Source organism: Coturnix japonica, chromosome 1 (assembly GCF_054131305.1).
Source record: "Coturnix japonica strain WE chromosome 1, WE-NBRP24, whole genome shotgun sequence".
Classification (NCBI taxonomy): Eukaryota; Metazoa; Chordata; class Aves; order Galliformes; family Phasianidae; genus Coturnix; species Coturnix japonica.
Genome location: NC_140663.1, coordinates 72,657,075 through 72,676,654, shown reverse-complemented (window position 1 = coordinate 72,676,654; position 19,580 = coordinate 72,657,075). Strand labels below are relative to the sequence as shown.

Below are 19,580 nucleotides of genomic sequence, written 5' to 3'. Positions count from 1 at the left end.
AGACTTCAGCCAATAGTGAAATAAACCTCTTAATCCTAGGCATATGTGTAAGGCAACATACTGGATTGGTTACTCTTTGTTTATCTGAAAATCTGTAACAAAAGCATAAAGACACATCTGGAATTCTGTCCTGGTGTGGCTTTAAAAATGTCTGAAAGAACAAGGAATATTGAAAAGAAAGTGATGGCAGCACTACTAGATCAATGTAACATCTACTCCGAAAGCTCATAAATCTCTCTGCTGTTATTAATGACATGTAAGTGTAACTGCTAAATACCTCATATAAGCTGGCAGAGAGACTGCTCACTCAGCTACCTATGTAAGAATGGAGAGCAGGTCTCTGCTGCTAGTGCACTTTGGTCTCGAAGATCCTTATACATCCCTTCCAACATGCAGTACTCTATGATATCTATTAGATGTGCTAGAAGCCTGTCTACTCTTCCTTGTTTTCCTTCACACTACATTTACAACAGTGTCTGAAAATGATCCATCATTCCTGCGGAAGCCAGCTGAATACTTACAGCATCTATTTGCTCATAGTGGAGCATACGAAACAGAGACTACATACACAGTGATTTAAAACCCTCAAGTTTCCAACCAGTTTGGTTGGTTATATATTTAAAATATAGGGCCCTGAGAGCATGCCTCCTCCGGGAGGTCTGACACAGCAGGCTTGATGCCAAAGCAGAGATAGCACAGCCTGAGGTTGCCCTTCTTTGCTCTTGTGACCCTGGAGGCAGTGCTGCAGGGAGGCCTCAGAGAGGGCTGGCCTCTGCCTTCCCATGGGTGCTGTACTTACACCAGGGCTCTGGTGCCGGGCACTGCCTGCCCTCCAGCTACGGCTGTGTGACACCTATGATGGAGCTCCTGGCCTGGATGAAGACCTGCCTCGTTGCCATGGTTTGCCAGGCAATCTGGACTCATTATACTGAGGCCAGCCGTCATCTCCAGACCACCCTGTCCTCTGATGCTAGAGAGCTGTGGCACATATAAGAACACTCCTACCAACCTTGCCCCATGATCTGTCTGGATCAGCATCTTGTCTCTATGTGTACACATGCCTTCTTCTAAAACACATACTGTCATTCAAGAGGACGATCTAGGTGGACATGAAAAGGGCAAACAGGCTACTTTAGCAACAGGGCTGAGGGAAGAGATATAAATCAGCCAGCCTCCATGTTATCTGGAAAGATAATGAAACAACCTGTTCAGTAATCAGCAGGCAAGCAACCAAATAACAATAAAGTGATGAGAAACAGGCACCACGCAGTATGTCCAGAACAAATCATGTCAGAGTAACCTAATTTATTCCTTTGCAGAGATAACTGACTTAGGAAGTGCTGAAAGAAATAGATGAAACATTTGGACTTTAGTAAGGCTTTTGTCACTGCCTTGAACACCGTTCTCATAAAAGCAAACAGGGTTCCAACTGGAATTAATATGAGAGGAGTGTGTGATTGTACAGCAATTCCCAAAATGTAACTGTGGATATTTTCCAGACAGTAGGAAGGTATAACAAATTAACAGATCTGACCTGTCTGCTAAGATGGATTATTTTAATTAGTGAGTTGGATGATGGAATTGACCTTGACTTTAACTCAGAAACATGGTGTCATTAAGGTTGGAAAAGACCCATCCCCACTATGCCCAGTAAATCATGTTGCTCAGTGCCACATCTACATGTTTCTTCAACCCCTTCAGGGATGGTGAGCCCACCGTCTCCCTGGGCAGCCCATTCCAACACCTCACCACTCTTTCCGAGAAGAATTTGTTCCTAATATTCAATCCAAGCCTCCCCTGGTGCTACTTAAAGCACAACACTGCAGGCCAAAAGGCACCCTTGGTGTTGGAGCGGCCATCATCCTGCAGATCTCTCACGTGAGGGGCTTGTCTTAATGCCACTATTTCATAGGGCTCTGACAGAAGGCAGGGTGACTTGAATGGCAGCCCTCTTCAAGACTAAAAGAAACCACTGACAATCGTTGCATTTGTTTGCTCTTGGCAGAGGTTGCAGAGAATGCCCAAAGATCAAAATAACAGCATAACGTAAGCTGAGCCGTTCTGCTGAGCTTTACAACTTCTCCTCCTCTGAAGAGCGACCCTCAGGAAGTCACTCAGCCTTGAAAGGAAACCCCACTGCTCAGACAGCCTCTGCGGCCAAAGTCAACGTAACTGGAGAATGCAGGCCGGCTTTATAAAATCATGGCTTCTATGAATTTGCCTTCAGCCTGAAGAACCCTTCAGGTTGCTTTCTGGTAATGCTCTTTGACTTAGAGGTGCATCTCTCCGCCTCGGGGTCTGACACATTTCTCAGGCATGTTTTCAACAGAACGTAAGAGGGGAAAGGAAGGGGAAAGAGACCCCTGGCCTAACAGTATCACGCTCATCTGGCTAAAAAGGTTGAGTATCGGTGGTTTTTGTAGCAGTTTCATGAACTACTTAAATAATGTAGGATGGAACGAGGCGCTCTTGAAACTAACAGAATGAGATTTTGCTGCAGCCTTTCACACCTTCAGAGCTGTGAGCAGCCTGGAAGAAAGGTCTGGGATGGTTCAATGCAAAACACATTCCAAGCACACATCAGCACTCCAGCAAGCTGGCAGAGCTCAGGGATGACAACGCGGTGGGCTGGGGGTGTTGAAGCCCCACCATAGCACTGTCCACACGTACCCCTGTGCCCCTAAACTCACAGCACACGTCCCAAAGGTGAAAAAGCTCCCTGACAACCGACGGTGAGGGCCGGCTCAGAATTTGGGGCCGGGCACACGGAGGAGACCCTCCTCCCGGGTCCAGCCGCCTGCCTCCCTTCCCTCCTTTTCTCCTCCCTTCTCTCCTCCCGGCGGCCGGTTGGCGGAGGGTCCATTCCCGGGGCAAGTTGCTCGGCACTCCCGGGCGGGGAGGAGGGGGAGGTGGGTGTCCGGGCCTCGCTGCCTCCCGCCTCCCCCACGCCGGTGCGTGTGGCCGCGATTCTCACTGCAAATAAAGTGCCCTAGCGCCCGCCCTGCCGGGGAAAGGCGTACCGGGAGCCGCTCCTGGCGGCGGCACACGCGGGGCTATGGCCGGGGGGGCTGCCGCAGCCCCCGGGGTGCTGCTCTGCGCTTTGCTCTGGGCAGTAACTGCAGCGGCCCCCGGGGGCAGCCCCGCTCCCGGAGCCTTCGGCCGTGTCTACCGGGGAGCCGTGAACATCAGCGCGGAGCGGCTCTACGCCTTCGCTTACAGCAGCGAGCCTGGGCAGGTAGGAGCTGGGAGGCGGCCCTGCTGCCTTTGCTATCCCGTGGGTGGGGGGGAGCCGCCGTGAGGGGGAGAGCTGGGTAGAGGCTTAAAGTCTGGGTGGGAATTAGGAGGGTAAGAGCACAAGCTTAAGAAGGAAAGGGGCTGAGGCAGAGGGTTTGGGGTGTGTGTGTGTGTGAAGGGAGTAGAGTTGCTTAATAAGCTTTTTTAAATACCATTTTTCATGCTTGAGCGCTACTGCAGGATCAGGGTTGCCCAGGGAGGTTGTGGATGCCCCGTCCTTGGAGGTGTTCAAGACCAGGTTGGACGGGGCCCTGGGCAACCTGATCTAGTAAATGTGTATGTTTGGTGGCCCTGCCAGGCAGGGGGGTTGGAACTACATGATCCTTGAGGTCCCTTCCAACCCGGGTCATTCTGTGATTCTGTGGTGCTCTCTCCCCGGGGAGGTGAAATGGGGTTGCACAGGTGAGTCCGGGATGTAGGGAGCTGTGGGGCAGTGCTGCTGGGGAGGCACTGCTGTTGTGGGGGGAAGGAAGCATGGCATTCGTGTGTGCTTAGCTATTGCAGCTTTCCACTTCTTCTCCCCCCACCTCCATTTTATTTATTTATTTATTTTTTAATTTAATTTTTATTTTTAATGTTATGTTTATATAAATAGCTAAGTGGTACGTTGAAAACTCTGCCCCCTTTGTTTGGATTGGGCGCTAATTACTGGGTAAAATGCTTTGATTTTTATCCAAAAGATAGCAAACCATACAAACTAACCTACCCTCCTGCCCTTGTTGGGTAAAATGGAAAACATCCCTTTTTCCATACTGTGTTTCTAATTTTTTTTAGATCTTTTTTTTTTTTAGTATGAAAGGAGTTGGTAGAGAACATGTTAACAAGGGGGAAAGGGTTTGGGGGGAGTGGTATGTGCTTCTGATAAGGCTTTGCTTTACTCTGCAAGACCATAGATCCATTTAAAGACCTGTCCTCTCTGTGTTACAGCGTAATAAAATGCATCTGGTATTTATGGAGCAGGAATTTTGTTTCAGGACTGATGCAAGAGACCCAGCCCTGTTTTACTTAACTACTGGGTTCTCACCGCTGGACACAAGAGGCCAAATACAGGCTTTGAGCATGAACCCTCCTGTAGAAGCTTATGGTGTGAACTGTGTTTTCCAGTATTGTTGGTGCTACTAAAGCCTGTTAGCAGACCAAATGATATCTAGGGCTTGTTAGCAGAGACGGCATACAACAACCATTGCCCCATTTAAGTGGAAACTTCAGGGCACCGAATCTCCGTGTTCCTGTATGCTGAGTTGGTCAAGAGCACATCTAAGAAAGGAAGCATCTGGCTTAAAGCCCGATGTTTTCTTTAGTGCAGAACTGTCCAAACACTGCTGTGGATGTGTTTGAAGAGGACCATGCAGCAGTTCCTGCTGGTTTGAGAGAAAGAACCACCTAACAGTGGACTGCCCCAAGAGGCTTTCTGGTAAGGGTTGTCTAAAAGTTGCTCAGTGAGAAGCCCTGCAAACACTGCTCTTGAGCTGAACCAGTGGAAACCTGCATGAAGGTGCCTGGCTTAATCAGGGTAACCAGCAGCAGGAGTGTAGCCATGGCCCTGAGCTGATGTGAGGCAAATCTGACCTGGAGCTGGAGGCAGGTCTCTCCTGGGGTTCCTGCATCTTGCTGGTGGTGATTGCTCAAAGTTTGGAAGCTGAATGGTGGAAATCCTGACTTTAATCAGGAATTATGCTCTTGTGGACAGGCTTTCTTGTGCAAGAGTTGTGAAGGTACTTAGGGCCAGGCTGTCCACTCAATAATTGTTCCTTCTGGAGGCTGTCAAATCCTACAAAAACTCAGTGTAGTGGTCCTTCTACTGTATGTAGTCTGTAGCCTCCAACTTCTAGCAAGTAGAGGCATTGTTAACCAGCTGCCTGTCACTTGCAAAGTCTCTGCTCTTCCTGATCCTTTCAGGCTTCTCCTGTCCCTGTGCTGGTGGCAATTCATCCAGAAGCCTCTTATACCTTGAGGCAGATATCACATGGAACATTAACCTCAGCTACAGGAAATTTAATTGAATAAAGAGCGTTGTTTCATGTATAAAGGCTGCAGTGCGTGAGTTTAATTGCTTTCCCTCTGAAGCAAAGACAGACCTGGCTTTGAAATGGGGATTTGTTTTGCTGATGCTGTGGGTTCTGCTGCTCTCTCTTGTGAGGTCAGGCCTTCAAGGCAGGGGACAACTTTGAGCCAAGGACAAGGCATGAGGGCTGTTTGTGTCCCATCAGTCTGTTCCAAGTGCTCTGCTCACGTGCTGTAGCTGCCAAGGCACGTCTGAAAATACATCTGGATAGAGCAATGCTTGAACAATGGGTGAAGGAGAAAGTAAGACCACTGCTCCTGATTTGGTGCTTCAGGGACCTGTCACTTCTTGAGAAGTTGTGCTTGCCTGATCTCAAAGGATGTTCCTTATCCACGTGGTCCTCCTTATTCCTGGGATGCAGTTATAGTGTACTAGGGAGGGGGAAAAGTAAGTCCTGTCTGATTGTTCACTTTGTATACGACTACTCATGAGTAATGTGCCACTCAGGGCAGGCAAGTCACTTCCCTTCTGTGTGTCCTTTTCTCTGAGTGTAAAAAATGAGAATCAGAGTATTTATATGCTGACCTTGTCACCTTGATGAAATTTATGCATGTATAAACTGTCAGAGCCTCCTAGGTGCTGTGCAGAAGAGGAGGAGCACAGCCAACTCTGCTGCAAGAGACTCCTAGCACTGGCCTTTGATGCGTCCTTCCTCATTCTTCCCTGATGGAAAGTCTTCATTTATTATGGGGTCTTTTAATTGCTTTCCTAGTTCTCTTTTCTTCCTCCTAGCTGCACTTTGAAGATTTTGCCTCTGCACAGCTGTTCATTTAATGTTTAACTGCAAGTGTAATGATAATAATGGAACCAGCTGTTCCTGCCACGATGCACCCATGCTCTAACAGGAAAGACGCTATAGTAGTGGACAACTAATTGGGCAAGTGTGTTTATCTTAGTGTTGTTTGAACTGAAGATGTCCAAGATAGGGCGAAAAATGAAAGAGTACGCTTAGGAGCTTCTCCAATTCTACGTATTCAACATGTCCCTTCTTGAGAGAGATGAGGATATTGATATGCTGAAGCTACCTGTGCAGTTTGTGTGCACAGAGGTTTCCTGTTGCTGCTATTGACTAGAGAAGGATTTATGTGACAAGCGAGAGGACCTGCTTAGTTCTACTGTTGCAGTAATACAAGGGCTCCCATAAACTCAACAAAGGCTTGGAGCAGAATTCAATGTGAGCTGTTCCCTCCGCTGCTGTAAACTCTGTCAGTTAGTGCTGGATAACTTGCTGGAAATGCAGATGGTGCTCTTATTGCAAGCGTGGGTAATTCTTGTAACAGATCTTAAGTGATGTAGGGGAGCATCTTGAGGAAGAACGCTGTTAGAGACAGTATGTTTTTCTAATTGGCTAGACAGCTGATTGCATCTTTTGATGGATACCTGTATTTAGAAGATGAAGAATCTCTTGAGAGAACAAGTTTCCAGCTTTCCTTTTTTAGGCAAAACTGCTGCCATCTAGACAGAGCGCATGGACGTTCATGCGTTGCATCTTGGCTGTGATGAGCCCAAAAGCTGAGCAGTAGGCTGTACCTATTCTAAGGGAGTGAGTGGGTGATATTTTCTTCCTACTCCTCCCTTGCCATGAGTAGGAACAGAACCCCAGCCTTGGTTCCCATATGGCTCAGCCTCGCTTTAAGCTGCCATTGGCAGCAAGCTCAGCTTTGGCTTCTCTGCTTAGCAGTTGTGCCATGTGAGGATGTGCAGCCCTGGAATGATACTTTCTTATGTGGAGTCTCTATCAGGGGTGCTGGGCAAAAACTTCTCAGAGAATGAGGGAGAGGGGCTGCATGTTGCTGTGAGACTTGCTAACAATCATTGCCCTTCCCATCTGCAGTCATGTAAGAAGGAAGAAGTTGACCAACCCAAGACAAAATGGGAAACAACACCAGCAAGAACAGAATTCTTTCAAGCAGATGCCTTAAGTTCTGTGACCTGGTAGAATCCTGGTGCAGCTTCTGAGCTGCTTTTAGGCTGCATGTGTAGGACTTTGGGCTGGAACCAACCACTTGAAGTATTCTCTTGCTCTCCTGCTTGTCTTCTCTGTGATGTTAGTATTGGCTCCAGCCCAAGTTTCAACCCACAGCTCTACTGTGCATGCAGTAAAATTTTAGTTTCCTGTTTGGAGACTGTTGAACCAGGGCTGTAGGGAGGGGAACAGGTTAGGTTCTGTCTTTGCCCTAATGCTGAATGGAAGCTCATGAGGATGCAGGTAAAAATCAAATAACTTGGGAAGACTGCAAGCTTTTGAGTGAGATCTTTGAAGGCCAACAGAGCTCCCATTTTTGCAGGGTATCCAGGTTATGAACACTGTTGCATTTTGGTTGCTGCATCTACTGTGCTCACTGCAGGGCACTGGAACCTCAGATCCTCAGCTCACCATTTTTGGAGCCTAATGTTAAATTAAATGCCTTGTGAAGCATAAACAAGGCACCTAAAACCAGGAAAATCAAAGAGAGTTATAATCTGTGGTGTCTGAAACCTAGAGACGTTTGACAGAATCCCTTTGGAACAATTTTTGCCTGTGTTATTTATTTTCATGAAAGAAAACAAACAATCTCTGTCCCTCCCCAGGACGGGGATTACTTTCCACTGTGGTCTCTTACTGTATGGAGTCATTCCAAAAGCTCTTGATTACTAAAATCAGCAAAAGTGAACTGGGAGAAATGATGCAGGGATCTGCAGCAGAAAACCTGGTCTTTAAGGCTCCAGCTCTGGCAAAAATGGGATGACTCAAGTCTTTCAGTCTTTAAATGGTTTCTATTTTTTTATTTCTTTGGTGGGGTTGTTCTGTATTTAAAATCAAAGAGGATCAGGTTCTCTCATCTGTGTCTCCCTGGTGTTTAGATTTAGGAGGGGAAGAAAAAAAAAAGAAGCCCTGAAAAAGAGTAACTTTATCAAAAACTCCTCTGCTGGTTTGAATTCTTTCCAAGAACAGTGTAATGATTTATAACACAAACATTTGCTCTGTAAGTGAAGGCTGAAATGTCCTTAGATAACTTGTGCAGAAGTTGTTGGGTAGGAAGGTATTTCTCTTCCCATGCAGACATCGTGTGTTATTTCAGGGGATATTCAAGGAATGAAAGTGCAGTCTGTAAAAGCTGTATTGCAAGGGTGTGCCATCTGCTCAGTTGGAGAACATGGTTTAGCATGCTTGCATAAGTGAACATTATTTCCTGCTGTGTGCTCTTATAGAAACACAGAGGATTTCAGAAACAGCCCTCTTAGCTCTGTCTATGCTGATGTTTCTGTTTGGATGTAGAAATAAGCTAATCTGGTGAGGTTTAGAACAAATCTACAGTGGTTAAATAAGAAGAAAACATGGAGGAGATATAATCCCTATCAGTGTGACTGAGGTAGAGAATTTAGGATCAGAACAAGATGTTTGTATTGTGATGGTAATCTCCAGAGTTACCGCTGTGAGTTTGTGCTGGGGGCAAATTCAGAAAGGTTATAAATCACCTTTGTTTAAAGCTCAGAGTTCCAGCTTCTGTGGGTAGGGAAGATGCTGTTTGTTAGAGAATAGTTTGCTCCATAACCAGTGTTCAAAGAAGGATTTCTTTCCTTCTCTTAAATGCCTCCCTGAAAATTGAGGGTACTCAGAAGTAGATAACTATTTCACACAGTGTGGCAACTGCTAGTTGTTGGGTTATTTTCTGCTTGTCCTAGAGTTTCCCTAGTAACATTGGTTTGAGAATGTAATTTAAAGAGGGGAAAATATAAATATTAGCGTGTTTGCTATTTGTCTTCCTTCTATTTACGCTCACAGATAGTTTTGCAAACAAGTGAACTCATGAGAACGTCTGTGTCAGACCATAAATCTGCACTGAGCATATTTACACCAAGTGGAACTTCCAGATGAAAACATTCATCCTGGAACAATTACATGAATGTGACTGAAATATCCAGAGCTCAAAGGAGACTCTGGATGTTTTTGCCTTCAGGAGTAGTAATGCTCAGATCTTGAAAGGAAGCAGGAAGGAGGTTCTGGATCTGCAGTCACACCTGTAGTTATTTTCTGTCAGGGTCTCTGCTTCCCCCTGTTGGGCTGGCCGTGGGAAGAGCAGACAAGTTGGACGCTGATGATGTGCTTCATTCACCACCTCAGTTGTCTAGCCTCCCTGCCTGAACCCTACTCAACTTAATATCACAATCTGTATTAAAAACAGGGTGCTGCTTCCTTGTGCATCAGCAGAATGCAGCAGTTCAGAGCCTTCTGTACATGGATCCTGCCCTGAGACCTCCCTCTTTAACCAACAGGCTGTGTTTGCTCGCTGTCCGTGTTCCCTGCCCGCTGGTTTGGCTCAGTGCCTCACCAGGCCCATGATCAGGTGCCAGTGCAACGTGGACAGAGAATTCCCAAAGGTGCTGCACGGAGCAGTTTGTGTGCGGGTGCTGTGAGGAATGTGGCAAAGCCCAGACATGATCCAGAAGTGTTGCTTAGTGTGAGGTGGTGGGAAGGAATCCGGTGTTCTCAAAAACCCCTTTGCTTGCAGCAGAAGCTGTTGCTGCAGCCCTCCCGCCTGCCCATAAATTCACAGCCGTGCAGTCTTAAGCTGATGTGTAATCTCTGTGGGAAATGCAGGCTTAATAATCAATCCAAGGACTCTCTCATGTCAACAAGAGCTTAGTTTATTTTGCTTAATGTTTGCAGCCATGTTGGTCCTGCTCAGCTGTGAGAGTTTGGAACCAGCTCCTTCTGCCTGTTCCCATCTAGAGAAAGGAACTCAGATGTGTGGGGTTGTTTGTTTCTTTTTTCTTTTCTCCCTTTTATTTTTTCTCCCCCTATCTCCAAGGTGATAGAGTCAAAGCGCAAATATTTGTCTTTCCTGGTCTAACACATTTTAATATAGTGCTGAGAACTTGCTCTCTATTCAGCCAACTGCTCTGTCCACCTTGAAACGTGAGGGGGGGATGGGGTGGTGGAAAAAAAAACAGTGCAGGAGCTCAGCAATGGGAAGGGATGCATGGAGGGAAGCCTGCAGAGCAAAGGACAGCACTGTGGCTGTTGCTGAGGTGTTAGTGCAGGGTCCAGCCTTCCAAGGAAGATTTGCTGTGTGAGGTTGTTTTCCAAGGTCCAGCGTGGCCTGTTCCACCTTCAACCAACTGCAGGCATCTTCAGGAGGCGTGGATTTTACCTGGGAGAGTATGAATGAAATACTGTGACAGCCTCCTTGCTTGGACATGGGGAAGGAAGAGGTAGCAGGTTTTCTGTGGTACTTGGAGCTGTCTGGTCCAAGGCCAAGTCCTTCAGCAGGGGTTTGTGATGCAGGACAGGTGGGCTTGTTAAGCTTGGAGGAGAGAAGGCTCTGAGGAGACCTCATTGTGGCCTTTTAATGTTTGAAGGAATCTTAGAAACAGGAGGAAGACCAACTTTTTATGTGATAGAACAAGGGGAGACGGTTTTAGACTAAAATAGGGGAAATTGAGGTTATATATTGCAAGGAAATTTTTTACTCAGAGGGTGGTGAGACACTGGAACTGTGCACAGTCCCTGGGGGTGCTCAAGGCTGATTTGAACAGGGCCCTGGGCAGCCTGATCTAATGGGTGGAAACTCTGCTAGGGGCAGCGTCAGGCTTTAAGGTCCCTTCCAATCCAAGCCATTCTATGAATCTATGGCAGTCTATGCAAAGCTTCATCTCACCAGTGCTAAGTAAGCAAGGATGGATGCAGAAGAATCTCTCAGTCTTTTGTTTTGCTATGGGGAATTATTACTGTGAGAGGCAGAAGGTCTGCTTTCCGACTGGATTTCTCCTTGTTTTGACGTACATGGTTAGGATCTTATTTCTGTGTTCTGAGAGAAGGATGTATGGAATAGAAACAGTGATTCTTATTGGCTCTTGTGTGAGAGCTGCTAATTCTTGAGAATAAATGATCTTTGGAGAGGTAGAGGAGCAGGTTAATATTTGAACTCAATAAATCACTTTGTTCTCCCTTCCATCCTGCCTTTTTTCCCCACTGTTCTAAAATGCTTTTCTGGAGATAATACCCTTGAGGCAAATGCCAAATGTTGACTTTCAAAGGGAGAGATGTGATTGCTAGCACTGGCTTAGTGGTAGAGTTCTTAAATGTGTTGCATGGAAATGCGTTTATCATCTGTATTCAGACAATAGAAACCAGAAGCAAACTATGGATTAAATGTTTTAAGATAAGTTAATTGGCACAAGGCCTTAAAATGCAAATGTCAGTTCATAGCTATTACACTGTTCTCCCTGTCTCTTGTGACGCTTTTGTTAGACGGTTCACCTGCCAAGCAAAGCATCTTCCTTCAAGATCCTAGTTAGGATTCTTTACATTCTGTAGCACAGGCTCAGAGAGTGGCTGACAGCAAATGAGAGAAGCCATAATATTCAAGTTTAAGTTCCCAAGCTTCCTCATAACTGTACCTAAATTCTGCTGAGCTCCTTTGTTTTGGTATCCCCAAGCTCATTTGTGAGCGATGAGGAATCATTAACTGAGACCTTATTATACCTGTGGGCCAAACCTGCATATCCCACCTGCTGTTTGCATAATTTTGGAGGAGTGGGTCTTATGTCAGACTTTGTGCTGCTGCAGCTGCTGCTGTATCCCTGAGACTTATAGTCAGAGAGCAGAGCTGTGTCCTGGGGTCAGGAACTGTGTTATGTAGCATATACCGGTTTTCACATGGCTAAGAACTGAGATTAAATGTTTAGATTTTAAAGAACATTGAGTCCTAAGCACTTGCAGCTGAGGCAGCTTCTTGGCTGTTCAGTCTTGCAGCAGGAGAGTGACTGAGTGTGAGCTGCAGGTTTATAGCCCAGTCTCTCTTGGCCTGATGTTTTTGAACGTCATAACAGGAGAAACTGTCCAGTGAGCAGACCTTAGTGTATGAACATCTGAGATATTCAACTCAGCTCTGAACTCATTGCCTACAGCCTCCTACCTCTTTTTGCACACCTGAATCTCTGCATCATCAAAATGGGGGTGATTTCTGCTATGGGCATATAGCATGCCATTGCAATATCAGAAGCCTTTCAGAACTTGGGTGTTGGTGAAAGATAAAACTTGGAAAAGTCTTTGGTAGCCTCAGAAGGCAGCGCAGGCATCTGGGATGGCAGTTGCCAAAGCAGCAGGGCTGTCCTTAACAGGATGAATTAATCTTATCATTAGTTAAGTAAACGTCTTGGATTTAGCCTTGGATTCTCTCTCTTCAGACTGATGGGGTATCTAGCCTGGAAGTGCCTTGAGACCTGAAAAAAAGACTGTGCTTAATATATTCACTTATAGGATAAGGAGAGAAACCTGTGTTGACAGCAAAGAGAAGGCAGTGTGTAACCCTGGGCGTATAAGGGCAGGAACTCGTGCCCAGGGACATTCCAACTGCCCTGCAAAGAAGATCAGAGGCCTGAACTGCAATGTGGGCCCATTCTGAAATATTTTTACACCCGCAGCTATGGTCTTAATCAGCTTTCTTTCCCCAGGAAACTAAAATGCTTGGACTCGGTAATAGATGTTGAGGTTAGCAGGAAGCTGTCAGGGTGAAAAAGAGTGGACTGCTATTAAGTCACTGTACAAGAAGCTTTACTGTTGGGATTTTCCAGGAGCCTCTTACAGATCTGATTCCATCTTCTAATTAGAGAGTATGCTCTACAGAGCAGCCTTTGGCAGTTAGGAAGCTGCAAATCAGTATTGGAAGTGCTTAGTTTGCTGAGAGGAGATGTGAGGTGAGAAGTACCAACATTCTCACTCACCTATTACTTCTGTGTGGAAGCAGTACTTCCTGTTTTTAATACTACTTGGCATTAGCATATATTTCAAAAAGCTTAAATTCTTAAATTCTTAAATTTAAGATAAATTAAATTTAATTCTTAAATTGAGAATTTAGAAGCAGAAATTCAACTGTTAAAGTTTTCCAGTTATACTATTGAATTAAACGCAATTACCTGTAGCATAAGCATAACCTGTGTTGTTAATAAAGTCAATGTGAAAGACCATTTCCTAACGTCTATCTTGTTTGTGGATGGTTGAGGATGCATAACAGCGTAGTACCATTTTCTGGGCGTCTGATGTGAGTTCCCAGTTATTCTTATATCTACTGGCTTGAATCCCCAGGCTGAGCAGGGTAGAAACCAAGGAAGCTGCAGAGTGATCTCCCAGTTCTGCCCACTGGCAGAGTCCCATTTTGTTGGCATTTCAGGTGTTGTTACCTGCGAGTCTTGCTTTGTGGTAGTTTTTCTTCACTTGATTTTAGCTTCCTTGTGTGAAATTCACTTTACTTGAAAGTGAAATTGCATCTGTAGTTCTTGTGGACAGAAGAGATTTAGAAAACTGTAAGGCAAAGGCAAAAGTCCGCCATCCTTCAATCTCAGAAGCTTTCTAATTAGAAAATTTATGATGATATTTTAGGGTTTTTTTTAGGAGTTGGTTGCTATAGATGCTGAAATACGGTGATGATGGCAGGAAAATTGATAATGATTATGGCTTTTGAGAAGGAAGTGTTTTGTTCCAGTAAACAAAACTCCCACACGATCTTAGAATCACTAAACAGGAATGAATAGGAAATTTTCTTCCTTTGCACTTGAGTTGGTACGCAAAACCCTTATGCTGAACCTTATTTCTAGCATCCTTATTGTAAGCATAGCTGCCTTTCTTGTGCCCAGCCAGCTCCAGTAGGTGCAGTAGGTGATGCCAGAAATCTTGCTCAGAAGCCCAGGTAGCTTTTCTTGGCTTGCTGAGGGCACTTACTCCTATTTTATTAAGTAATGTAAATGTGAGTAATGTGTCACCTCAGTGTCGTTTATGTTAATGTGAGGTGATAACTGCTAACCTGCTTTTTCATCATTGATTTTTAATTCATTCTTAAGTCATCTTTGTGATTTCTCCAGTACTGTTGATGGGGTTGGGAATGCAAGAGTTCAAGCAAGGAAACTCTAGTTGTAGCCATGGGTATTTGTTTAATTTTATAACAGAAGTTATTTTGGTTTATCCTAATAAGGTAAGTAGACCTCTTTTGCTCTTACTTGCTGCATTTGTCCACTGTGTCTCATCTGAAAGTCAGCTCTGGGTTGGGCCAGGGCCCTCATTAGAGCAGCAGCAATGAGGTGCTTCTTAAGTGACTTCTGGAACTGAGTAACTGGGCTGTTGGCAAACTGCTTAGTCCCTTGTGGATGTTGCCATCATCTAGGTCACCCTGAGAAAGGGGTGGGCTCTTCTCACCTAGGTTTGGAACTGTCTTTTTTTGCATCTGCTAATATCTACCTGTACTCTTTTCTTTCCACAGGTAGATGCAGTGCGTGTCTATGTGAACAGCAGTTCGGAGAATCTCCAGTATCCTGTCCTGTTTGTAGTACGTCAGCAGAAGGGAGTATTGTCATGGCAGGTCCCGCTAATTTTTCGAGGCCTGTGAGTACTAGGATCTCTGCCTTGTAATGCGTTGGTCTACCATTTATATCCAGCATTGGCCTCCTTTTAGTGCTAGCTCTTGTTGCATGTGTGGGTAGTTTGGTTGCAAACCGTGCTTGATCACTGACAGTTGAACATAGAACTTTGGTGGGTAACCTCAAATTTGGCATTCTGCTTGGTTTCTCAGCTATGTGTAGAGTACCAGGAGCGTGTCTGCCTATGCTGCTGATCAGAAGAGTTTACAAACGTTGTTGTTGTCATTTACATAGTTGCTTGCGATGGGTACAGGTCATTCTTATTCTTTAGCTTGGACCAGGACTTGAAAAAATCTCTCAGAGCACCCTACTGGGTTGCAGTTCATTTGGGGAGTATGATCTCTTTGTTTTTCATGATAGACACAGTTGAGTCTGAGGATGGTGGTTTGTCTTGGGGTGTTTTCTTTGCTTTCATGATCCTTTTGTGTTGCCTCAGTGATAGTGGGGCTGCAAGTATCGAGACTCTGAGGGCACTTTGGACCATATGAGATGCAAAACTTCAGCCTGTAACTGAAATACAGGCAGTAGGTAGCAGAAAGTCTGCAGTGTCTTGTCTGATATAGGGAATAGTTACAGCATCATCTCACTTGGGCTGTTCTTTATGAACCCAACAAGTGGCAGAAATGCTAAACCAGCAGATGGCACAGGCAGTCGTGAGGAAAGTGAGATACTGAGAATGGCCAGTCCTATGTGCATATCACAAAAGGCAGTAGAGGTGGAGTTTGAACCCTGAATAAAAGATAGAATGAGCTGAAAGGACAAGACCCATATTTAATTTATGCAAGCAAGGAAAAGTCATGTCATTTGCAGTACTGTAAAGCAATGTCTTAACTGCCAATTCTCTCTTTCCATCCTTCTTCTCCTGGCTGTTACAGCTATCAGAGGACCTACAATTACCAAGAAGTGAGTCGGACTCTCTGTCCATCTGAGCCAGCACCTGAGACAGGACCATCTGACCAGATCATATTTGTGGATGTCGCTTCTATGGCACCATTTAACATTGCATATGAACTGCTAGTGACCAGGCTGGAGAGCTTCCAACTAGAGTAAGCTGGGATGTATGAATGCAAATTTAATTGCTTCATGTATCTGTCATACAGGGATTTGGTCCCTCTACCTAACATTTCCTTACTTAATCTAAAGGTGTATATTCCAGCTATGAAAGTATGCTGACATTTCTTTTTTAGGACCAACAGGCCCTTTAACTTCACTGCCAGCCCTTCCCAACCTCAGGTAAGGAGTCTTGCTTAGTGTTTCCACATCTAAATGATTCACATCATCCTTTGTTAGAGATGATAAAAGCTTTATCAGACTAGGTTTTTTCCTTCCTAGAATGCAGGGGAGTTTCCTTCCTATTGAACTACTTCTGTGGACATGGTGAAAAGGTGGCAATGTGTTTGGATCCTCTTGCAAAGCCATTAAGTGAACTAAAAACTATGACCAGAGCAAATGAATGGTATCTGTATTTCAGGAAATTCCAGAGACCGTAAGGGTACAGTGCTTTCTTGGGAAGTGAGATAGTGTGCACTAATGTTTAGTTTCAGTCAGTACTGGTTCAGTTGCTCTGGCAGGACCTGTCAAGATGCAGTCCTCCATCAGGAAAACAAACAAACAAATAAATGAGCTGTAAAGGTACAGTGGAGCTCAAAGTGCTACTTCTTATTCACAGTAGAGTGTCAGGGTGTTGAGATGGTAATTGAAACGGCTGATGAATCTGGTTATTAGCTCAGTAGAGAGAGCTCACATTTACAGCACATCCAGCTGAGCAGCCTTGTCTGGTGTCCTGCAGAAGCTATGTGTTCTCCCTTGAATGGAAATGCTGTTGACAGTAGCTATAGTTATACAGGAGGTTATGGAGATGAGAGAGTGTGTAATTTACCCAGACTATCTGGTATTCCATTTTTGCTGTTGCAATCACTGTTAGTAATGCCACTTATTTTTTTAAGTCTCCTATTATCAGGCATTCCAGTTACAGAATCACAGAATGACCCGGGTTGGAAGGGACCTCAAGGATCATGTGGTTCCAAACCCCTGCCTGGCAGGGCCACCAAACATACACATTTAATCTGTTCTCAAACGTCTTACGTTGTGTGGTGTATGAATACAGCATTTTATACTATAGAGACATAAAGAGTACTGGTTCTTTTAAAAAATCTCTTTTAATTAGGATTTTGTGACTTAAATGCCGAGTATTGAGGATCTAAACTGGGATTTAACATTGTGACTTGAGTCTGTTATTAGTCATGCTTAATAATACGAGATCAGTGACTTTTAATTAAAGGCCAGAGTGCAAGATAAATGATTCTTAATTGACATAATGCTGTTATTTGTTGTAAATTAAAGTATTAAGCAATCTGCAATGAAAGACTATTCAGAATCTAGATAAATGTTGGAATATCCCTAAGACTGGAAAAAAGCAAGTTTAACAACAAAAGGAGTTGTCACTTGGAACCCAGTGCATGCCTAAGGCAATGTCTCTGTTACATGGCAGGAGTTGCCTGACCCATAGTATCTCCCTTCCCTGTAGGCAGTGCCTGCCTTGACTGCAGAAGTAGCAGATCTTGCAGCTGCAAGTGACCATAAGGATGGTCACTTCCACATGGAAGTGGTTGGTGACAGTTATCTGCCTTGCATCCCCCATGAGATACCCTGCCAGCCCCTTATGGTATCCATGCCTGTAGTGTAAGGTGCTAATATTTAAAATCTGAATTTTTGCTCAAGCCTGCTACATCCAACCCAAATCTGAGATGTGGCCATGAAGGTGCCTTAGGGGAGGCCTTGAAGCTGCCGCCAGGGGTGATTTCTGCACAGTAACTCTCAGTACTCTGTTTCCTCGTCAGTATTTTCTGTACAAGTTTCCTCAAGATGTTGATTCAGTCATCATTAAAGTGGTGTCTGATGCAGTCTACCCATGTTCAGTTGTCTCCGTCCAGGATATTGTGGTAAGTCTGAGGAGGGGGAGGGCAAAGAGTTGTCCGGTGAGCTCTGTTTTCCTCATTGAGAAGCTCTGTACCCCAGCAGAGAGGAAAAGCCGTATGAAAGCTTTGCCCCTTCTGTAGTGATCGCAGTTTCTGAAGGAGGAGAGAAAATCCTGTGGGAAGGAGGCCAAGACAGATACTGAGTTGTAGCAGCTCATCCTGAAATTTTTATTGTGAACAAGCTGTTCCTCTGCAGCCTGTCTGGTGGACGTTTATTATCATACTCCTTTCATGTGGTTTAACAGCCTGCTACCTCATGATACACATCTGTTTCTCCGTGGGGTGATGCTGGGTGGGATGCTGGCAGCAGAGGAGGAAGAGGACAGTGCTGTTCTCTTGATTCCCTGCTCAAGACAGCATGGAGAACTAATTTCTAGCCATGAGGTCTCTCCTCCTTTCCATTTCAGGCTTCTCCTCCTTCTCTCTCACAATCATCCTTTCTCTTTCCTGGGAGGGGGTAACAGCTGTACGCTGGCTGGGAGATTGGCTGTACTTAGCTGAGAAGTAGCCCCCTCATTTTTCCTCATTTCCCGTCTCCCTGAATGATGAAGGGAAGAGCAAAACAGTGAGAAGTGCAAAGTACCCTGGCTACCAGCTTTGTGGTCGCAGCATTTGCCTTTAAGACCCATGGTTAGGAGATAAATGGGTAACATCAACTCCTGCTCTATTTTTCTATGCTTTAGTGGTAGAAGGACAGAAGAGGAGACAGTAGCAGGTAACTTTCTTTGGCTGGCTGGTACAGAACTAAGAACTATAGTGGACGAGAGTAAGAACAAGCACTCTGCATATGGTGCAGAGCACAGAGCATGCAATACACACAAGTGTACAGCTGAGTTAATTGCTCTGTGAGAATGGCAGAGCGATTGATCAGGATTAAATTGCAGCCCTCCTGTAAGGCTGATAAGGTGAGAGAGTGCAAGCAAATGATGTCTTCAGAACAGCTTTTCTAATTCCTGAATGAGTCCTGGCTGTCCTGTTCTCTTTGTCACCTCATATCCACCTGTGTGCCTATTTTGACACTTAGTTTGACCCGTAGTTGTGTCTATTTCAGTGCCCAGTGTATGACCTGGACCATAATGTAGAGTTCAATGGTGTTTACCAGTCTATGACAAAGCAGGCAGCCATAACAGTGCAGGTAAGGCTGAATTATTTTCTTTTTGTCCTAAGTGTTGCTTTGCAGTGTCTTGTCCTGTGCATTTCAAGTTCTCTCTCTTATTTATTTGTTTGTTTATTTATTAAGCAGGGATTTTACCTAGATTACAAGACTTTGCATATGTTTGGTTAGGTAGATGTCATGGGGCTGTTGGTCAACATGGCTGCAGCCTCCATGACCAGGGATCTTATGTTGGAACTTTGGCTTTTCCACTGAACAGTGATGATGCGGCCTTTTCATAAGCAAAGCTTCAGTAGATGGTTTGCACTAATTAATAGAAATGCATTAACATTGGTTTGCTTACACTGGGGCACTGTGTGTACTGAATACTGGTGAACTCAGCTTGTCATTAAAGGTGAGGTGAGCATCCCTAAAAACCAGTCTCTGTCCAGAACAGGTAGGTCTCTAGAGCTGCTTTATGTGTAGCAATTAAAACCTCTTACTGTTTGGAGCACCACCTCTGCATTGTACAGGGGGTGAGGTTTCTTAATTTCTCATGCATTTGTCTTCTCTGTGCAGAGAAAAGACTTCCCAGGTGAGCAGTTCTTTGTTGTGTTTGTCATCAAGCCAGAGGATTATGCCTGTGGGGGTTCTGTGCCTTCCTCTATCCATGGTAAGTTGTGCTGGGAGACAGATTTTGTTGATCTGCCTGGGTAGTGGAGCAGCAGGAAACCTTTGGAGCCTTAATGTGGGA

At 45.0% G+C, this 19,580-nt stretch overlaps 1 protein-coding gene across 4 annotated transcripts in view; it reads left to right on the top strand.

Annotated features, from left to right (window-relative positions):
- Positions 1-2,763: 2,763 nt before the first annotated feature.
- SIDT1 (SID1 transmembrane family member 1) overlaps positions 2,764-19,580 on the top strand; it is a 34,627-nt gene continuing 17,810 nt past the window's right edge. For all 4 annotated transcript variants that reach the window (XM_015874418.3, XM_015874408.3, XM_085524343.1 and 1 more), the window contains exons 1-7: positions 2,764-3,235; positions 14,599-14,720; positions 15,631-15,801; positions 15,943-15,988; positions 17,596-17,697; positions 18,785-18,868; positions 19,406-19,499. In XM_015874418.3, coding sequence (XP_015729904.2) covers positions 3,056-3,235; positions 14,599-14,720; positions 15,631-15,801; positions 15,943-15,988; positions 17,596-17,697; positions 18,785-18,868; positions 19,406-19,499 — 799 coding nt within the window. In that variant the 5' untranslated portion in view covers positions 2,764-3,055. The remainder of the gene's footprint in view (positions 3,236-14,598; positions 14,721-15,630; positions 15,802-15,942; positions 15,989-17,595; positions 17,698-18,784; positions 18,869-19,405; positions 19,500-19,580) is intronic.